The sequence below is a fragment of the Erythrolamprus reginae genome, chromosome 1 (assembly GCF_031021105.1).
Source record: "Erythrolamprus reginae isolate rEryReg1 chromosome 1, rEryReg1.hap1, whole genome shotgun sequence".
NCBI lineage: Eukaryota > Metazoa > Chordata > Lepidosauria > Squamata > Dipsadidae > Erythrolamprus > Erythrolamprus reginae.
Genome location: NC_091950.1, coordinates 247,812,167 through 247,835,333, shown reverse-complemented (window position 1 = coordinate 247,835,333; position 23,167 = coordinate 247,812,167). Strand labels below are relative to the sequence as shown.

Sequence of the window (23,167 nt, the reverse complement as noted above, 5' to 3'; positions counted from 1 at the left end):
ATATCTATAGATAAAAGCTTGAAATGGATATACAACAATTGATATATGTTATTATGTAAAAAGATTTCTTGTTTTCCACCCCTCTTTTTCTTTTTGTATTCCCATTCCCCTTCCCCATTCTTAATAAATTAATAAAGTATATTTTAAAAATATACATTTTTTTCATTGTTAATAATACCCATAGACTACATGTAGTGACTTCAAAAGCCTTAATTACTGTATTACGTTTTGCATCCATGAATGGCACAGAGAACAGTATCCCTGGTTGTAGCATCCATTGCCTAGGCCTTGTGTTAGGGATAATTTCTAATCTGAAAATGTTGAGTAAGCTGCTGAGTTGCTTCATACAGTTGCATGTGCAACTGAATAGCCTGTAGGATATTTATGAATGCTGCCTAATTATGCTCACATATGCAAATGTCCTGCCTAGCCTGACATCATGACAGCCTTTTTTTAAAAAAAAAAACCCTTTGGGATGCATAAATAAGTGACAGCAATCTGCATCATCGGAACAGATGTTTGCAATTGACGATGATTTATTTTAATTAGTCATGTGTCATTTGGACAATCTTGTATTGCAGTTGACTTGCCTTGCAATATATATCAAGTCACTGTAGTCTTTTTCCCCCCTTCTTATTGAGTTTAGGTGGTATGGAAGCTGGAGTCACGCTAGCTGATGTCTGGTGCTACATGTCGCTCCTTGATAACTGGAATCTCGTTTCCCGAATGACAGTCCCACGGTGTCGACACAACAGTTTGGTTTATGATGGCAAAATATATACCATAGGAGGCCTTGGGGTAGCGGGCAATGTTGATCATGTGGAGAGGTAAATTTATTTTGTGTACAGAAAATAGTTCTGAAACTACTCAGAGATTTGATGATGAAAATAACATCTTTTTCAGATTCTTTAGTAGATTGGATACTAATACAGATAAGGTTGGGTTTCAGTTTTGTTCTGTTTTTGTTATTTTAGTTCCTCCTGAACCAGATCTTAGTAAAAGTGTGACTAAGAATAAGGAGTCTTGGTAAGTAACAAAAGTCATTAAAGAGGAGCTTAGATGTACCAGATCTCTGTTTACTTTCCTGTTGGAGTTATTCTGGTATACTGTTATTCTAGGAAAGCCAACAAATCAGTTTAATAGACATGCAGGGCAAGAATAATATCCCTAAAACCAGCAGGGAAGTTAGCACTTTTTTATTCCTATGGCTTTGGCTTTTATAAATTTAGAGAACCACGTTTCTGCCACTGATTATAAAGGGACCTGTATTAAAGTTTGTTGCAGAAAAATCAATTTCCAGAAGCACACAGAGATGACTGATTCATCTGGATTCGTTAACTTGTTTATATACAAGAATATAGATGAAGTAATTTTTTACAATACCAATATAGATTCTTGTTCAAACAGTTACAGGTAGCAGAGAGCAGTTAGTTTCATTTCAGCAGAGCAGACAAGCACAGAGTGGACAAGAGAGCAGAGTGGAGGTGGAGCCACAGCCAAGTTTTCAGTTTTGATTATCTGCACAAACTCAGAAATGGTTAGCTCCCATTGGCTGACTTAGTTGCTATGCCTATTCCTTGACTAACCTTGTTAGCATGGCTTTCCCAGTCATGAATATTCTAACAGACTGCTTCCAGAGATCTATGCCCAAACAGGCCCACCTCAATACCAACTCAGTGGCCCAGCAACCAACACAAAAGGTGTCTCAAAACTCAGCATATCTGAGGCATTTCTGAAGTATCTCCATTCCTAATGGAGGTTACCTGTTTGGTGTCTGTATCATGTGGGCATGTGTTGTAATCCTATTGTTTCTGTCTTGCTGTACAGCATATTGAAGTGATCACAAAGACCATTCTTCATGGTTCTTTCCCATTAGTATTTTATTCTGGTGCCTAATCTTTGTGTACAAGGCCACAAACATCTATTGTTTCTCAAACTGCGTGGAGAGAGATGCATTATACAAAAGTCCCTTTTGTCTAAATCTTAATTTGCCAAATGAATTAGGTTTTTTAACTAATTAAAAACTAATAATTTTTTTAAAAACCTATCATATTTTTTGGAGTATAAGAAGCACCGGAATATAAAATGCACCTTAGTTTTTGGGGAGCAAAATAGGGAAAAGAATCTGCTTACCAGGTATTCATCTAGCTAGTGTCCTTAGTCTTGTCAGCTTCAGCACATTTTTTTATCCCTGGGTTAAGGGCTTAAAAAAAATTATTCTGAGAGAGTAACAATGAAAGAGTTTGTAAGCCGGTAAGAACTGGGAACATCTGGTTAGGGCTGGAAATTTATTCTGAGAGAGTAACAGTGAAAGAGTTTGTAAGCCGGTAAGAGCTGGGAACATCTGGTTAGGGCTGGAAATTTATTCTGAGAGAGTAACAGTGAAAGAGTTTGTAAGCCGGTAAGAACTGGGAACATCTGGTTAGGGCTGGAAATTTATTCTGAGAGAGTAACAGTGAAAGAGTTTGTAAGCCAGTAAGAGCTGGGAACATCTGGTTAGGGCTGGAAATTTATTCTGAGAGAGTAACAGTGAAAGAGTTTGTAAGCCGGTAAGAACTGGGAACATCTGGTTAGGGCTGGAAATTTATTCTGAGAGAGTAACAGTGAAAGAGTTTGTAAGCCAGTAAGAGCTGGGAACATCTGGTTAGGGCTGGAAATTTATTCTGAGAGAGTAACAGTGAAAGAGTTTGTAAGCCAGTAAGAGTTGGGAACATCTGGTTAGGGCTGGAAATTTATTCTGAGAGAGTAACAGTGAAAGAGTTTGTAAGCCAGTAAGAGCTGGGAACATCTGGTTAGGGCTGGAAATTTATTCTGAGAGAGTAACAGTGAAAGAGTTTGTAAGCCGGTAAGAGTTGGGAACATCTGGTTAGGGCTGGAAAGAAACATTTGGAGCAAATAGAGAATGAAAAAAAAACAAAGACAAGGTTTGGAAAACATTCTTCACAGAAAGTAACAATCAAAGAGCTTGCAAGCCGGTAAGAACTGGGAACATTGTTAGCACCTGGTCAGGGCTGGAAAGAAACTTACTCAGAGCAAGTTAGAGTAATGAAAAAAACCTTGCAAAGACTTAGGGCTTGGAAAATATTCTTCTCAGAGAGAAACAATGAAAGAGCATGCAAGGTAAGAGCTGGAAAGATCGTTAGCTGCTACTTAGGGCTGAAAAAAAAAACCTACATTCAGAGTATAAGATGCATCCAAATGAGCCTCTTTTAGGGAGGAAAAAGATCTGTCTTATACACCGAAAAATACGGTAATTCATTTGTAGAATTAGCAAAATTCTATCAGTTTCCCCCATAGTTAGGGGAGAGACCAGTAGTGGGTTCCTACTGGAACGATAAACGACGCCACACCAGTAGCAAAAGTTAAACTGTGCGCTCAGCTTCGGGTGTCTTGCGTGTATGCATGTGTGTGCGTGCGTCCCAGTGTCTTTTTGCTTCTGCGCAGAAGCAAAAACATCCTGGGATGCGCGCACGCAGGACACCTGAAGCTGCATGTACAGCGCATTGGTAGCGGTAGGAGCAATCCAACCCTGGGAGAGACCCATCCTACATCCATGTTGTAAATTTTGAGGACAATGATTTGTATGGATTACGGAGTAAGAAATTTAGGTTTTTTTCATGACACGTCAACTGAATCACTTAAGACCCAAAGCAATCACTCATATCTTTTATACAAAACAATGGAGAACCTAAGTTATTTAAGTTTCTGTGGATCCTTATGAATGCTGAAATAACTTCTTGTGCAAATTGTTTCTCGATGTACAGCATCATCAAAGTGCAGCATTGTTCATAAGCCTGCTAAGCTGGCATGATGATTTTGACTCATTTTAAAACCATTATAAGAAGCTGGAAGGAATAAAGGTAGACTGTGTGTCCACAGTACTTTTAGTAGCTACTTATAGCCAGACTAAAATGGTTATTTGTATTTCTCTTATTATGAGATTAATGTTTATAATCATCGGCACTTTATTCTTTTCTTCGTTTTCTCGCCAAATCTACTTCTTTTGATTCTGCTATGCCATCTACTGGTTTTTAAGTCCTTGACTTTTCTTCTGGCATATATTCTGGCATATATTCTGGCACCTCCTGTTACTCTTCTTTTTTTTTTTAGAACAAGCTATGTTTTCCAATCTCTGGATTTATTTATTTTTGCTATTTCTATAAAGGGTGTTACAAATGCTATATTTCAGATTCTAAGCAAATAAGTAAAACATTCATCTGTTTTGTAAAGTGTCTTCACAGAAGTTTTTATTTTTTTTGAACTTGAATGATTGTTTTAGCTATTTCCATTTCAAAACTGTTATTTTGCACAGTGCATAAGTCTCACAGAGGAAGATACTTCAGTCCCGTAAAGATCTGTGGACATTCACTCAGTGATTCATAAGTACAGTGATACTTAAGAACTTAATTTGTTCTGTGACCAGGTTCTTAAGTAGAAATGTTTGTAAGTAGAAGCAATTTTCCCATAGGAATCAATGTAAAAGCAAATAATGCGTGCAAACCCATTAGGAAAGAAATAAAAGCTCAGAATTTGGGTGGGAGGAGGAGGAGGAAGAAGAGGAGGAGGATAGTCACTGCCCAAGGAAGAAGGTGAGGTCAGGGGAATCAAAAAAATCCATAATAATCAAAACTTTAAGGCTTAAAATAAAAGAGTGACTCTGAGGCAGTGAGGAGGAGCATGCGCCTCCCTCCATTTGCTCTGCACTGCCAAAGCCTCCTTAAGCACCACTGAAAGGCTCCTCTGGCTGCCCAGAAAACCCCGAGATGGCCGGGATTAAAGGGGGAATGGCAGAAAACTGGCCAGGCCTTTATGCCACTCTCAAATTTCCCGGGAAATTTTTCCGGGCTCAGGTTCTTAAGTAGAAAATGGTTCTTAAGAAGAGACAAAAAAATCTTAAACACCCGGTTCTTATCTAGAAAAGTTCTTAAGTAGACACGTTCTTAAGTAGAGGTACCACTGTACATGTGAATCAAGTATGTACACTACGTCATCAAAATCAATTTTACAATAAAACCTCAAAATATGCATTTTCTCCAGCAAAATTAGTTTGATCAGAGTGATAACTAGTGATAGATAGATAGACAGACAGACAGACAGACAGACAGACAGACTTGTAGAAAGAACATCCTTCTACACTCAGAATACGTGGATTTTTAACTTCTTGAGTTTTCAATTCAAATCCACATTTACACTGGGCACTTTGTGTTGAGGAAGGCTGTTGTAAACTATTCAAAGCTGTTCACATACATCAGCCATATTTGGAAATCACAGTAAGCCAAAACTTCATTAGATACTTCTAGTATACTCATAAATCAGCATGATGGCTCCTTACCAGGTTTTCTTGCTAACCCATACACTTTGTTCTCTGGCTTGTGCAGCACTGGTATGAAGATCATAGCTTATGAATGTTATGCTGAGAAAGGTCAAAGGTATCAGTAGACTCACAGCCCTATATGAAGCCTAGGAGGACATTTTTGGTGACCAGAATTCTTTAAAATTATTTTAAATTAAGAATTCTTTAAAATTTAGAATTCTTTAAAATTAAGATGTACTATAATATCCAAAAGAAGACCTCGTTTTGTTGCTAACAATATACTTAATATTTTGCCAGAGCTACAATTTGAACTAGACATTTAATACAAGAAATGGTAATAGTTAGATTTCCGACTAACAGCAGGTTTAGGGTTAAATTTTAATTAGGTAAGTTTAACTCAGTTATTCAAAGAAAGATTGCATATAAATATAATAAATAATATTGGTAATTATAATTTGTAGCTATTCTCTTAGCAGCTAAGGTACATCATCAGCTCTCATTGATGAAGATACTTCATGCCTGATTTTATATACAAACATTTCAGTATCAAACAATATGCAGATATTAGTTCAGTCAAAATTAGCTGCATGGGCTTATCCATTATGAAAATAAGTTTTTTCCAAAATTTCATAATCATTTCTCCAACCCTGCTTCTCTGCTGTAGAGGCAAGAACATTATTCTAATGGAGTTGTTTTTTTAATGCTCTGCAATAGTTTTTTGTATTGCTTTTCTATAAATTCCCTTTTGAAAAATAAGAATATGCATTGAAGCTAGGCCATCTATTCTATCACATTCCTTTTCAAATGGATGTTTTTCCCTTTACTATATGCAATGAGACAAAAGAATTTTAAAGAGATGTTCATATACTTATAAGACTCAAGTAGCATAACAGTTTGGTATCCTTGATGTGCCTACAGAAAAACAATGTGCCTGCAGCTTTGTCCAGTCATATTTCAACTGGAAGAAGAAAAGGAGATATACAGGAAGGACATGTTTATGGGAGGCATAGAAAGCAGACTTTTATAATACAGTACAGTGTTATTTTTCTGTAACTATTTTTCTGCAAAATATCCTCTGAATAATGTATAAGATAGCGAAGGTATGGTACATAAATTTCAAGTAATGATGGTACAGAAGCTTTATAAGAGAAATAAATTAAAGCATTCATTCATAAAGTTGCTAACCAAGTCAGAAAAGAATTAAGAGGAAAATGCTTATGTTTATTCAGACATAATTCAGAAAAAAGAGTAATTTACAGTATACGTAATCCAAAGAGCTTTTTCCATTCAATATAAGTACAGAATAACAACGATTAAAAGCTGTAACAACTGAAACCATGGAATGAGAAAAGCATGATATAGCTGGAATTGAGGAAAGATGTCCAAGTTGTTGTGATAACTATTATTTATTTTTATTTTTGTTTTAAAGACTTCAGTGCTTTGTAAGTTTAAATAATAATTGTCGTTTCACAGTATATTCTGAGTAAATGCTATAATATGGTGTGACATACCAATTATATACTTATAAACTGGGTGAAACCACACTCAATAGCAGCAACTACGAGAGGGATCTTAGAGTCTTGGTGGACAACCAACTAAAATATGAGCCATATGCAGTAGCAGCCAAAAAAGCCAACTCAATCCTAAATTGCATTAACAGAGGGATACAATCTGGGACTAGGAAGATACTAATATTTATTAATTATACTTATAATAATACCATTCTATAAAGCCTTAGTTAGATCACACCTAGAGTACTGCATCCAGTTTTGGTCATATTGATATTGATACTGAAACTCTAGAGAAAGTATAGAAGAGAGCAACCAGGATGATAACAGGACTGGAAATGAAAACATATAAAGAGATGTTACAGGAACTGAACATGGCCAGTTTGGCGAAGAGAAGGACCAGGAGTGACATGATAGCAGTGTTCCAATACTTGAGGGGCTGCCACAGAGAGGAGAAGGTCAGATTGTTTTCCAAGGCATCAGAAGGCCAGATAGGGAATAATGGATGGAAGCTGATCAAGGAGAGATTCAACCTGGAAACAAGGAAGAACTTTCTGATGGTGAGAGCAATCAACCAGTGGAACAGCTTTCCCGCGGAAGTTGTGAGAGCTCCAACACTTGAGACTTTCAAAGGGGGACTGGACTGCCATTTGTCCGAAATGGTATAGAGACTCCTACTTGAGTGGGGTTTTGGACTAGATGACCTACAAGGTCCCTTCCAACTCTAATAAATAAATAAATATAGCATATCTATCTACTCATCCTTTAATTTTTCAAGTAATTTTTATCTAATCAAAATGTCATCAGTTATGGAGGGAGATCATCATACTGAACAGAACACCAAGTTTTGGAGAATTATTTTTTTTAAAAAAAAATAGAATAGTTTAGGAATGGAAAATCCCCAAAGCATCCCAAGAATGTTAATTGACTAGTGAAAAGGAAAAGGTACAATTTGAAATCCAGAAGAAATTACCAAACATAGGCACCTGTGCTTTGGTATTTTATTACCGATTCCATTTATTATTAATATTATTTCATGATGACAATAAAGCACATTTCCAGTACCTCAAGTGGAAATACCTTTCCTTTATCAAACATCCATGTATAATGGGTGAATTTCATCTCCATACACAGATACTGTAAAGCAGTGATTCTCAACCTGTGGGTTGGGACCCCTTTGGGCCCTTGATGACCTCACCTACAAAAAGATATTGACAAAATTGAATGGGTCCAACGACGGGCTACAAGAATGGTGGAAGGTCTTAAGCATAAAACGTATCAGGAAAGACTTAATGAACTCAATCTGTATAGTCTGGAGGACAGAAGGAAAAGGGGGGACATGATCAAAACATTTAAATATGTTAAAGGGTTAGATAAGGTTCAGGAGGGAAGTGTTTTAATAGGAAAGTGAACACAAACACAAGGGGACACAATCTGAAGTTAGTTGGGGGAAATATCAAAAGCAACATGAGAAAATATTATTTTACTGAAAGAGTAGTAGATCCTTGGAACAAACTTCCAGCAGACGTGGTTGATAAATCCACAGTAACTGAATTTAAACATGCCTGGGATAAACATATATCCATTGTAAGATAAAATACAGGAAATAGTATAAGGGCAGACTAGATGGACCATGAGATCTTTTTCTGCCATCAGACTTCTATGTTTCTATGTTTCACAGGGGTCGCCTAAGACCATGGAAAAAGACAAATTTCCCATGGTGTTAGTAACTAAAGCTTCTATTCTGGTGCCTTGGAACAATCTGACCAATCAGGCGTTTACAGTGGGGGTGTCCCTCTGACCTTCCCACCAATAAACTTAAAGCTCTGTTGGGAGAAGTAGTTCGGGGGTCACCACAACATGAGGAACTGCATTAAGGTGTTGCGGCATTAGAAAGGTTGAGAACCACTGCTGTAAAAAGTTTGGGCTTGAGGCCAACATATGCTTTAAATGGAGGATAGCACATAATTGTGTTTACCAGTTCTCTCAATACAAATAGTCCTCAACGTATGATCACAGTTCAGTCCAAAATTTCTGTTGTTAAGTGAGACATTTGTTATGTGAGTTTTGCCCGATTTTACGACTTTTCTTGAATTACTGCAGTTGATAAGTTAGTTGAATGAATCCGGCTTCCTCATTGACTTTCTTTGCCAGAAAGGTGATTGCACATAACCTTGGGACAAAGCAATGTTTATAAATATGAACCAGTTGCCAAGCATCTAAATTTTGATCACATGACCATGGGAATGCTGCAAAAGTCCTAATTGGAAAATGATCGTATGTCACTGTTTACAATGTAACTTTTACACAGTTACAATGGTCACTCAATGATCTGTTGTAAATTAAAAATAGCTGATTTTGCAGGCTGAGATTAGAACCGTTGTCCCCACCTCTTGCTTCCCTCTAGCTCCAATTTTATTTTTCTGCCCAAGAGCATTAAATCCTACCCTGTTTTCCCCAAAATAAGACATCCCCTGATAATAAGCCCAATCAGACTTTTGAGTGCATGGCAATAAGGCCAAGCACTTATTTCAGGATTCCAACAAATATAAGACAGGTTCTTATTTCTGGGGAAACACGGTAGTGCTCAAACAATGAAAACAATAATACAAGTCATAGGACAGCTCCTTCCCATGATAGCATTGGAATTACCTTGCTGTTCAATTCCTCTATGAGAGTTAAAGCTGTGAATCCTGTCACATTTGCAGCTGCCAGCTGATTTATCATTATGTGAAGTTATGGAAGAAAGTTCCTCTATCTATCCTCCCAAAATATCAGATTTAAGTTCTGGCACTTGGTTCAATCTGTTCAGGTTGTTCATTTCCTCTCTCCTGGAATAGTAGGTAACCTTTTGATCTGCAACAGCTATTTTTGTGCCCAGCCTTTGAAAGAATCACTTGGACAAAACAAAGAAAGGGGAAGTCAGAAACACTTTGGCCTAGAAAGGAATTATTTGTGGCAGCTTAATGTCCATTTAAAACTTAATCCTGTGCTTTGGAGAAGGATCAATAAGCAAGTAATATGAATCTGCTTCCAGAAAAGCTTCCAAAGTAATGGAATCAGAATAGTAGCAAACATAAAACTTAAAATGTCACTTGAAGCATGGTGAATGGACGCAAGGAGGTGAACTGTGCCTATTATGCAGGTGTGACATCTTATTAGTATTATTTATTGAGAGAAATTTAAGAGAAAATTCTTCTTATTCCCCAAGTCATCACTTAGTGCATATTTCTTTATCTAGAACAGAAGTTCTCAATCTGGAAGTCAGGACCCCTTTGGGGGTCGAATGACTGTTTCAAAGGGGTCACCTAATACCATGGGAAAAGACAAATTTCCCATGGTGTTAGAAACTAAAGCTTCTATTCTGGAACCTTGGAGCATATTTTTACAATCCAACCAACCAGGCACTTACAGTGGGGGTGTCCCTTTGACCTTCCTGACAATCAGCTTAAAGCTCTGTGGGGACAATTGGCGCTAGACTTATGGTTGTGGGTCACCACAACATGAGGAACTGTATTAAGGGGTCACAGCATTAGAAAGGTTGAGAAGCACTGAGCTAGAAGATTTAGTTTCAGTTAGCGGTACCCTTTGAACAAGCTCCTTCTGACTGAAAGCAAATCATCATTTAGCAATTTATTTCCCACCCACCGACCCCCTCTTACATTGTAGCATAGCAGGAGGTCTTCAACAAAACGTTTAAGGAAGTTCTGTCCTCTTTGTTGTACAAATAATCCTGCCTTTGTCACAGCAGTTGAATGAAATTGCTGAGTAAGCAGAAAAAGTATTCAACTGTATGTATGTCTGAAACAAGCAGAACATATAAAGAAGCAAGCACAATTAATCTGTTTACTTTTTTTGCAAAGAAAGAGTAGCCAATACATAGAAAACCTATTGTGTTCCGTAATATGGTTTTGGTTCTGATCTGAAAAATACAAATCTCAAATACATAATGGTAGAATGTCAGAACCTTCCAGAAACAATAGTGTTTCTTTTTAAAAAAAATAATAATAATCTTTTTCACTCTGACAGAATAAGGATAGGAGACTGACAGGCAAAATGTAATTCTCCTTCCACCAAAGGAAACACAGATTTGTATTAGGGGAAAGAGCAAACATCTCAGATCATTTTAGCCGTCTTTTTATCTGGTACAATCTACCCTATGTATGGGCATAAAATTGCATGTTTGTGATTGAAATATCCAAATGTAAATCCCAAAACCTACTCCTGCGGTTTTTAACTAGGAGATTCAGAGGCATCACTAAAAGGTCATTAGCAATATGAATGTACATTTTCACAAAAGGGAAAAAAAAAGAGTGAAGAATCATGAATTTCAATAATGTTGCCAGTAGCATTAGGCTCTGGGTTTATATGTGTGTGAGAGATTGAAAAAAGTAATGCTTTTAGTTCGTGTCTCCCTCTATTAGTTTCTAAAATTTAATACCGAACTGGCTATGCTGAATTCCATAGCAGTGTATAACCACAATAACTCTGTTTTTATCTGCTAGTTTATTCTGATTGCTACCATTTTACCTTTAAAAATAGGTGTCTGGACTGGTGATACTGTTCAAAATGAATCTTCATTTATGGTTTATTAACTGTACATGTTTATGGTTAGCAGCTTGATTAAATTTTACACCAATGACCTTAGAACTAATTTAGCACTCTGATGCATATACTTAATCTGCTATGAGATAAGGGGAGAAGGCAGAAGTGGTAACATCCTAGATTTTCAGCGTGTTGCGATAAAACGGGGCAGCTTTGTTTACACAGTGAACATTAAACCAAGACAACTTCCACGTCCCCAAAATATTAAATAAATTTAATGTTTAATAATGGAGGCCAAGAGTTATCATACTATGTTATATCTGAAAAGCAGATGATCTTCAAGCTAAACAATTGAAGTGTGGCATTTGCTTTCGTCTAGTTGCTGCTAAATATCACTGCACTGATTTGCAAGGATTATCTCTTCTGTTCTAATTAACTGAAGTTAATTAATAGACATCTTGACAAAGGAATCCTGGATTATTTTATTTAAGGATACAATTAGATTTGAAAGGCATATGTAGAGAATAACTTTCATTTACTCTTCTGCTCATTCACTAGCTGACGCTATCACTGCCTGCCTTAAAATGGCAGAAGGGCTTCTTGACAAGAACAGAAGAAGCTATTGAAAAGAAAAGAATTGATATGAGATGGAAATGAATACAGTATGGGCCTGTCTGTCACATAGCTGGATCCATTGGATGATTGGCTATTTCTGGGGGTTTCCTAGTGAATTTAACCCTTTTTAATACATCTAAACAGAGCTTATCTCTCTTTACTTAGCTTCTTTTCTTTCCGATAGCAAAGGATTCCAGGATTTTGTTTTGTTTTATTAGTTTCTGCTAGAAAGAGGGAAAGGAATGTGTACTTTTATTAGGTTGCTATTACATGTGAGAGAATTGTGCATCAAGAAGAAAATTATTGGTACTGTATATGCAATTGGGAACAGTTAATTTTACAGAATGGTTACTTTATTTATAGGCAATTTGTACTTCTTAATTCAGTTGTGGGTGGTTTTAGCCTTTTATATGTTTATTTATTGGTGTGAAGTACAGACATTTATTTTGGGATTGGGAGAATCTAATCTCAAGAATTAGATTCATCTGATAAATGTTAAATTGAAGAATCAATTTATGTATCATTGTGTTTTACAAGTTGGGCAATACACAAGAATTCTATCTATCTATCTATCTATCTATCTATCTATCTATCTATCTATCTCTACATATATTTCCCTTTATTTTGTTGAGATGATCTTTCAGAGTCAGCTTTGTTTTGGAAAAATACAGTAATTGTCAACTGGATGCATTATTAATGAGACTCAGAAATACATTTATGAAGTTGTTTTCTTGACAAGTGAAGATTCATCTCTCTAGCATCTAGGTTTATTCATCTGTCTTTGTTCTAGGTATGACACGATCACCAATCAGTGGGAGACAGTTGCTCCTTTGCCAAAGGCGGTGCATTCTGCAGCTGCAACTGTTTGTGGTGGAAAGATCTATGTTTTTGGAGGTGTGAATGAAGCTGGCCGAGCTGCTGGAGTCCTACAGTCATATATTCCACAGACGAATGCATGGAGTTTTATAGAGTCACCAATGATAGGTAAACGTAACATGCTTCCAATTTTAACTTGAAGATGGGGAAGGAGCAATGCATACGCATTGACATTGATTTATTGACAACAAATTCAAATTTTAATGTATTTACATAAAATAATTAAGAAAGCATAATTTCCTATGTTTATGAAACTTCTTATTAGTTAGGCTAATGGAGCTAGTTAGCACATTAAAAGCCCTTCCTCTACTTTTAATTAATTTTAAATATTGCTTGTCTCTTTTAATTTTAAATTTTATATACTGTTTTTATGCTTTTAATATTTTATTTGTAGTACGTACATCATAAACACCCTCCACAGGGGAGATGGGGTTTCCTAAATATGGAGGAAGGAGGAAGAGGGACAGAGTGGGGGGAGAGAGTGACAGAAAGAGAGAAAGAAAGAAAGAAAGAAAGAAAAATTGAAGATATCATTGCAAAGTACGTCAAGGGAATTTGTGCCATATATTATTATGGTATTATGCTTCTTTTAAAATTGTAATGTTTTAGTTAAAAGTGGAACAAAGAGACAATGGGTGACATTAGCCTATTACTTCTACATAAGAAATATTGATGGGCCAGTTTAGATGTAGTTTTACCACATTGTCCTTACTTTTCAAAAATCCAAGCAAGAGCTCAAATATTCTTCCTCTTACTATAAATGTAAGGTGGCACAGAAACATAAAGATCCTTATTTGAGAACATATGTTTTCATTCTTTGATACATTAGTACTAACTACACTACAGTATACTATACTACAGTGGTTGCCAACGTTGGGAAACACTGCTATACTATACTATACTATACTATACTATACTATCTGTACTATACTATATCCGTGTAGAGTATATAATTGTGATTTTCATATAGTATAATTGTGATTTTTTTTCTCTATGCTTCCCACTTTTGACGTGAACATGTTATGTTCTGCTTCTCAACCCCAAAACAGAGGTATTCTTTCTTATCATGAACAAGGGTCCTCTGACTTCTAAACTACAATGAACATATTGTTAAGTTTCCCTTGGCCATTGCAGAAGCAGCAATTCAGGACTTGCTTGTAGCATTGATTTATGGCTGTAACATTGCTACTGTTCCTTCGCTGCTGTTAGTGCTCAACTAAACATGACATGACATGCATATGATCTACCATGAAATACCCAGCAGGAAGACATTAACCACTGGTGATCAAGTTGGTGCATTAAAGCAGGGCAAGCCATCTCAATCCCTAACTCTTTCTATTCCTAGAATCTGCTGAACGATATGAAGTTTTCCTGTACTCTTAACAAAATGATGAAACGTAATGTACACCAAGGAAAACTCCACCCCGTCCTCTACAACAATTGCAAACGCTATTAATACCCTGGAAACCACGGGTGTCAATCTCATAGTGCCATGTTGCTGTCATGTGACATTTAGCAACATTTTTTCCCATTTGCAGAGCTGGGGTGGATATGGCCTGTGCATAACACATTTGGACTGTGGGCCACCAGTTTGACACCCCTGCCCTAGATCTTTTACAGTGCCAACCCATGCAGTCTAGCAAAAAAAGAAGAAAAGTATCAAAACCGTTGCCCTAAGAAAAGTATCAAAAGTGTTAGGAAAGGACTTGTATGCTTCCTCAAATAAGAGGAGGAATATTAACTGAAGCTGTTGTAATTTTGATTTGGTCAAAATCAAAGGAATATTAATTGAAGCTGTTGTAATTTTGATTTGGTCCCAAAAAAGAATGTTTGAGTGGGTTTTTAAAGAAATGGATTGTATACATTATGATGTTTAAAAAATTGAGCAGATAATTAAGCAGATACTTGTACAGATAAGACAAATTCCCTTACTCTACATTTGGTACAGAGGTGGGTTTTAGCAAGTTAGCAGTTTTGGAGAACTGGTAGCAGAAATTTTGAGTAGTTCACAGAACCAGTAAATGCCACTTCTGACTGGCCCCGCCCCATCTATTTTCTGCCTCCCAAGTCCCAGCTAATCCGGAGGAAATGGGGATTTTTCAGTAACCTTCCCCTGGAGTGGGGAGGGAATGGAGATTTTATAGTATCCTTCTCCTGCCACGCCCACCAAGCCACACCCACAGAAACGGTAGTAAAAAAAAATTGAATCCCCCACTACTGATTTAGTACCAATTTCAGTTGAGTCTAATACCATGACAGTATTTGAGGGAGGAAAGTTTATAATAAATAAAAGGAAAATCTTTTGAAATGGGGGGTTCAGTCACAAATTTTCCATAGTGCTTTCAAATGTGCTTTAGAGATTATCCATCTGCTTTGCTGCCTCTTTCCTAAAGTTATTGTGCATGAAAAAATGTTTTATATTCTTTAGTCATTTGAAATACATACAGGGATTTTTTTTTCATCCACAAGAGTTTATATTGTTAATAGGCTTCAGTTTCCTCTTTTTGCTTTAGCGATTCCTATTTTGCAACCAAAAGCAGATAGTAAATTCCAGTTGCCTGCTCTGTTTTGTTCTTGAGATTTCTTCTGGATCATTGTCCTAATGGGATATATATAAGGTCAGCCCAAGTTGACTTCACTAAATGGCAATCTGGTAATAAGACAACTGGAGTGCTCTTTCTTAGTTTATTTTTAGAGTCCTTTTGACAATGCGAGCAGTCATTATGAGAACTTAAACACAAGTGAGAACTTCAGTATTCAAAATAGTTTTTATGTCCTATTAAGCTTTGCATTTTTATTTGGGGGCAAGAAGGAATCAATGTTTAAGTCTTATCTCAGTCCATAGAATATCCAGAGGAATCCTTTCCCCCACTGCAAACTGTTCTTTCTAAGAGCTGATGACATTTTTAAAATATTTTATGAAAATAATAGGTTTACAAAATCGTAGTTAAGATAATTACTGATTAGTATACATTGCTTTTGTTTGGAAGGGCTAAAATATTTCACAAATGCAAAGTTGAAGTGCATCTTAATGGTTGCTACTCATGGTAGTATAATAATGATGAGAAATTTTGGGACAAACCTAGACTGCACAGGATAGAAAAGCTTTTTTTACTATACAGGTAGTCCTTGTTTAGCAACTGCCTCATTTAGAGTTCATAGTTAAACAATGATGAAAAAGTAATTTTATTACCCAAACAATCAGTCAAATAGTCCAATCATGGCAGCATTCACAGGTCTGGTGACATTACTCCTCCTTCCTTAGTTCCCAAGTGGAAGTATTTTATTTTTGATTACACAGCCCCAGCTATCTCTAATCCCCCCCCCCCATCCCTCCAAGATGGCTTCAGCCAGGTCAGCTATAGGGTTGACAAATTGCTTCATTTAATAACCAAGTTAATGACCCTAACTGTGGCCACTGAACAAGGACTTTCTGTACTCAACTGGTCTATATCATACAGCAAATGGAAAAGTAGCAAGCCACTATTGTGGCTCAGTTGTTGCTTGAAGAAAATGTGTACTTAATTTTCTTTAGCAGTCTAATGAATAATCAATCTCCTGTGGAATAGATTCTCTCATGAAGTGACACGTTCCCCATGAGATCTCTTTTAATAAAATTTGAAATGCTTTAAGAATCTTACACCAAGTAGGATTGAACCTGATGACCTTAGGCCATTTCCTACTCTATGATTCTTTAACACAATTCCTAAATCCATCAAACCAGCAGCGAACTTAAACGTCTACATGTATATATGAAACATGACAGATGCAGTTATTATTTAGAATGAATGATGGTGAACATGAGCATGGTTGCATATCTGTGTAAGAGTTAATAGTGTGAGGTATTAGCATGATGAAAGTCATAACCTATTTCAGCAGAAAGATTAGCCATATTAAGTACAGTAGTTGTTTGTAATTCAAAATATTTTATTGGTCTTTTACATATGTTTGTAGTCTATCATATATATAAAATAAATATATCACAAAATGCAAATAATCAGAATTGCAAAATGCAAACATGAGTAAATAAATAAATAGCTAAATCTGCAAACTTTATCAGTAATTGCAAACACAAATATAGAATACAACAGATAAAGCATAGGATTGAAATAGATCTGACTACTAATCTGTTCCATTTCACGCAATATATTCTGTTATAGACAACTTTCCCTGACCTGATAATCTCTAGCTATCTTGTTTTAACTTAGAAACACTGGCCATGCTTTTGTGAACCCCTCTAAAATATTAATTTCCATAATGACAGCTGAACTAGCTTTAAACCAGTCATTTAGAAAAAATAATTAATGGACTGCCAACATTTGTAAATAAAGCTTACATGTCTAATATTTGGGATTAATCTCCCTAATAAATCCAAAGTCTCCCAGCTATTTCTGTCATGACAAATTTGAATAGCAAAAAACCTCACTCTCTAGATAAGCTACAGGTAATTTGGGCACAATTATTTTTAAAAATACATCCCTAATAAATAATGAAGGAAAAAGGTAGGTTTTAATGTACATTATTGTGGAGATACTCCCCCTAAGTATTTAATCACTGGACATGCAAGCTGTAAATGTGCCAGTTACCCATACGCAGTCCAACATGCAAAAAAAGGGCCAAGCAACATTCTTTATTGTGCTTAGATTTTAAAGAGCCCTTATGTGGTAATCCATCAGTGGCCTGTTTAGCTGGCACCAGAGTCAGACAGTGAGAATGCTAGAGAAGACTTGGTACCAGAGGCAGGGATTTAGCCAGGGACTTCAAAACTTCCAAAAACTGTAATGAGCAAAGAGGAAGAAGAGGGTGATCCCGTTCTCAATGCACAGGCGCACAGAGCTGCCAAAAGCCAGAAATGGTTCCTAAGGAGGAGATCTCCTCATGAGTAACGCTTGGAGATAATTGCCCCCCCCCTTAGTCTATTTAAGGGATGACAACGATGGAGCCAATTTACAGGATACAGCTATGTTCATATTCTTCGTGTCTTGAATATAAAAATGTCTGTTCAGCTCTTGTTTTCCAACGTCATCTTTCCTGCAAATTGCTTCTGGGCATTTTGCCAACCACAGTAAGATTACTGTTATCTGGAATATTTTGCGTCAGAATTGAGTTATTTTTCCTCAGATTTTTGTTGGCCTTAATGAAGTTGAATTTACAGCCGTTGTTGAGAAAAGACTGGTTTAAACTGTATTTGTGTTTGAACGACTACTGAGAATGCTCATTTTTGTACGGACTCTGTGTGTACTGTGTTCTTTGGGTCACCAGCTGGGGCAGAAGAGCAGTGACACAGGCTGCCACGCCCCCAAACTGGCTCTCTTGGCAGTGCCATAGGCACCGCCATCTTGTTTTTGTGTATTTCGCACTGTGCATGCACACCTGCATGGCTGCCACCAAGTTGCCAGTCCCAGCTGTGGTCACTAAGCAAGGACCTAATGTATCAAAATGCTCATTTCCCAGGTCTAATTTATATCCCTAAATTACCTTATAAATAAATGATTGTTGTGATTTTGTTTGAAAAGTTGGGACCATCATTAATATCCTTGTGCATGGTGGACTTGGTGAAAGTCTAAAAATGGCACGCTGTGTGGCAAATCGATTTTTTCTTCCTGCCAGCAAATAGCTTATTTTGATGCCAAAGCTAGTTCTTTGGTGGCACTCTCCCCAGATTCAACTAGGAGAAACTAGGAATGATTCAAGAATACCCTCAGATAACTGTGGACATCCCTGGGAAGAGGAATCTCAATGGTTGCAATTTTCAGTAGGAGTAGTGGAAGATCATGTCTCTATCTTTTCCTTTCAATTGTTTGTTCTTTTTAAGTTTGCCTCAGGTTTTAATTGCAAAAAGTAGTTTCTTTTTTCCAGTTTCATTCTTATTTTTAATGGTTAATCAACTGGTTGAATGCTGATTTACTCTTAACTCCTTGCTGAATTTTAATGTGATTTCTTTCCATTTTTTATAGCTTTATTTCAGAGTTGTGAATTATTTTTGCCTTCCCCATATACAAATTGATGATGACTTTTTTAGGTAGTAAAAGCAATCAAATTTGATTTACATTTACATTAGATATTCACTACAAGGGTTTTGTATGCTGTTAATGTTTAAAAGCTGTGGTCTTTTTTCTTTTAACTTCTGATGGGAATCTGCCTTTTTTTCCCATTTACTTTTCATTGTGGGAAATATTACCTGAATTTTTTCTGTAGTTATTTTGTTATGGTATACTTACTTCTCCTGTCATTGAGAAGAACTATTTATATCTGGATGGAAAACTTCCGCTACAGGAAAGTTTTGGACGGTATTAAAATTGTAAATAATGTGTCACCTTAGTGATAAAGCCCTTTGGAAAGGCCTTGAAAAACATACTGAAATTGAAAACTTATATTAAAAGTTTGATAAAGTAACTACAGTTTTAAATCAACCCAAAGATGGCACTCAGGTACAAGTGCCAGCAGTTAAACCAGATTTGCAACCAGATGGATTGGAATCTAGTTTGTTGCTGGCCGATTTGAAGGGAAAAAAGCCTCATTTGAAAACTGCTGAAAGGGACAAGAAATTTAAAGACTTAGAAATGACAGAATTGATGAGTGATGAACTGGACTTTCTCAAGAAGATTGTTGGAGATTGGGAAATGGACATATTATATATAATCACAAAACAATCATCAAAAAACACTGGGTTACAACTTGTAGGAGAATTATTTGGACAACAAATGCTGCAGAAATATTTACAACAGAGATTTATGATCTTGGGGAATGAGATGCAATAGTTGGGAAAGATCCAAGTAGATTTTCAGTTAAAGTTTTATCATTAAGAATCAATCAGGGATAATTGATCCTAGGAAGACTAAAGATAATGGTTGTGGTGATTTATAGTACATCAGAAGCCGTTGTGGACTTGGTTAAATACAAGTTTAACTTTATTGTTGATTTTACCAGTTAACTAACATTTTTTTATAAACTAGATAAATGCCAGATCAAATTGGTTGTGCATGCAGATTTATAGAAGTTCGTAATTTGGGGGAATGTTTCAAGTAGTGGGAAAGTATTATTCTTGAAATATATCTATCAATATTCAACAAAGGGAAAACTCTATGTACAGTATGTCACAGAAGTGACTATATCCCACCACATTTTGAAAATATTTAAGTGTATCTTTTAATGAATCAACTCTGATAAAATGACACTTAGTTACAATGTAAAGTAGTGAGTATACGGCTTGTATAACAGTGTAAATGTGCTGTCCACTCAAAATTATGCAACATTATTGTTTAAACTGCTAGCAACAAAAGTGAGTACACCCCTAAGTGATAATGTCCAAATGGGGCCCAAGTAGCCACACTTCCCCGGTGTCATGTGACTCATTAGGTCTCAGGTGTTAAATTTGGGTTTATTGATCTCACTCTGTCATACTGGTGACTGGAAGTTCCCCATGGCACCTCATGGCAATGAACTCTCTGAGGATCTGAAAAAACAAATTGTTGCTCTACATAAAGATGGCCTAGGCCAAGGGTAGGTAAAGTTGGCTCTTCTATGACTTGTGGACTTCAACTCCCAGAATTCCTGAGCCAGTCATGCTAGCTCAGGAATTCTGGGAGTTGAAGTCCACATGTCATAGAAGAACTAATTTTGCCTACCCCCGGCTTAAGCTATAAGAAGATTGCCAAGACCCTGAAACTGAGCTAGAGCCTGGTGGCCAAGACCATACCGTGGTTTAACAGGACAGATTTCACTCACAACAGGCTTTCCCATGGTTGACCAAAGAAGTTGAGTGCCCATGCTCAGCGTCATATCCAGAGGTTGGCTTTGGGAAATAAACGTATGAGTGCTGCCAGCATTGCTGCAGAGGTTGAAAGTGGGGGGTCAGCCTATCAGTGCTCAGGCCATACGCTGTACACTGCAACAAATTGGTCTGCAGGGCTGTCATCCCAGAAGGAAGCCTCTTCTAAAGATGATACACAAGAAATCCTGTAAATGGTTTGCTGCAGACAAGCAGACTAAGGACATGGATTTTTGGAACCCATATCCTGTGGTCCAATGAGATCAAGATAAACTTATTTGGTTCATATCTATTTGGTGTGTGACGGCAACCAGGTGAAGAATACAAAGACAAGTGTGTCTTGTCTACAATAAAGCATGGTGGTAGGAATGTCATGGTCTGAGGCTGTATGAGTGCTGCCGGCATTGGGGGGCTACAGTTCATTGAGGGAACCATGAATGCCAGAATGTACTGTGACATACTGAAGCAGAGCATGATCCCCTCCCTTCGGAGACTGTGCGGAGAGGGGCGGCATACAAATCTAAATAATAAATAAATAAATAAAATAAAGGGCAATATTGTAACATGACAAACGACCCCAAACACACCTCCAAAATGACTACTGCCTTGCTAAATAAGCTGATGGTAAAGGTGATAGACTGGCCAAGCATGTCTCTAGACCTAAACCCTATTGAGCATCTGTGGGTCATCCTGAAATGGGAGGTGGAAGTGCATAAGGTCTCTTAACATCCACCAGCTTCATGTCATCATCATGGAGGAGTGGAAGAGGATTCCAGTGGCAACCTGTGAAGCTCTGGTGAACTCTGTGGGTTAAGACAGTACAGTGGTACCTCTACCTAAGAACGCCTCTACTTACAAACTTTTCTATATAAGAACCGGGTGGTCAAGATTTTTTTGCCTCTTCTCAAGAACCATTTTCCACTTACAATGCCTCCGAAACTGTAACTGGAAAAGGCAGGGAGAAGCCTCCATGGGGCCTCTCCAGGAATCTCCTGGGAGGAAACAGGGCCAGAAAAGGCAGGGAGATGCCTCTGTGGGGTCTCTCTAGGAATCTCCTGGGAGGAAACAGGGCCGGAAAAGGCGGGGAGAAGCCTCTGTGGGAATCTGGGAATCTCCTGGGAGGAAACAGGGCCTCCACCCTCCCTGTGGTTTCCCCAATTGCACGCCTTATTTGCTTTTACATTGATTCCTATGGGGAAAATTGCTGCTTCTTACAAACTTTTCTACTTAAGAATCTGGTCATGGAACGAATTAAGTTTGTAAGTAGAGGTACTACTGTATTGGAAAATAATTGTGGCCACACAAACTATTGAAACTTTGGGCCCCATTTGGACATTATCACTTAGGGGCAGTGTTCCCTCTAATTTTTGGGGGGGGGGGCGGAAAAGTATAGTGTCTGAGCGGCAGTACCTTCGGGACTGGGCGGCACAGAAATAATAAACAAACAAACAAACAAACAAACAAACAAACCACCCTGTTTTGCCTCAGAGAATTTCAAAATAAAATACTGTACTGTGTGTCTATAACAGTGAGCTCATAATAGGGCAACTCTATCAATATCAAAATGCCACTTAAATAGTTGAGTTAGTTTCAAACTAGATTTTGATTTTCTTTCTCTCTTCCTTACTCCCATTCTTTTTCTTTCTCTTTTCCTTCCTCTCTTTTTTTCTATCTGTTTCTCTCTCTTCCTCTCTTCCTCTCTCTCTCCTTCCCTCTCACTCTTTCCCTCTCGGCTTCTGGGCAGGTTTGGAAAACTCTGAGTTGATGATGATTTTTAAGTGAGCGATTGCTCACTGCCCAGCTTAGAGGGAACTATGCTTAGGGGTGTACTTACTTTTGTTGCCAGCAGTTTAGAAATTAATTTTGAGGGGACAGCACATTTACACTGTTATACAAGCTGTATATTCACTACTTTACATTGTAGCTAAGTGTCATTTCATAAGTGTTGTCAAATGAAAATATATACTTAAATATTTACAAAATGTGATGGAGTGTACTCACTTCTGTGATATATTGTATAGGTGTTTTAATGCACTCTTTTAAAGTCTTGTTTAGTTTTGGGGGGGTTTTGTATCCACCCCCCCTTTTTAGAGTTTGTATTTTAACATTGTGAATAAAATCAAAATGTTAATACAAAGAGTTGCTGTCTCAGCATGCAGACATAGGAAAATTGCATCAAATTGTGTTGCAACTTTGCCTGGATCTGCAAGTGGAATGCAAATTAAAGTTCTTGTACTTCATGTTTTATTTTTAGAAACATAGAAACATAGAAGACTGACGGCAAAAAAAGACCTCATGATCCATCTAGTCTGCCCTTATACTATTTTTTGTGTTTTATCTTAGGATGGATCTATGTTTATCCCAGGCATGTTTAAATTCAGTTACTGTGGATTTACCAACCATGTCTGCTGGAAGTTTGTTCCAAGGATCTACTACTCTTTCAGTAAAATAATATTTTCTCATGTTGCTTTTGATCTTTCCCCCAACTAACTTCAGATTGTGTCCCCTTGTTCTTGTGTTCACTTTCCTATTAAAAAT

The 23,167-nt window shown here is 37.1% G+C and overlaps 1 protein-coding gene across 2 annotated transcripts in view; it reads left to right on the top strand.

Moving 5' to 3' along the window:
• KLHL29 (kelch like family member 29) overlaps positions 1–23,167 on the top strand; it is a 510,819-nt gene that overhangs the window by 458,024 nt on the left and 29,628 nt on the right. For both annotated transcript variants that reach the window (XM_070732799.1, XM_070732801.1), the window contains 2 exons: positions 647–827; positions 12,773–12,966. In XM_070732799.1, coding sequence (XP_070588900.1) covers positions 647–827; positions 12,773–12,966 — 375 coding nt within the window. The remainder of the gene's footprint in view (positions 1–646; positions 828–12,772; positions 12,967–23,167) is intronic.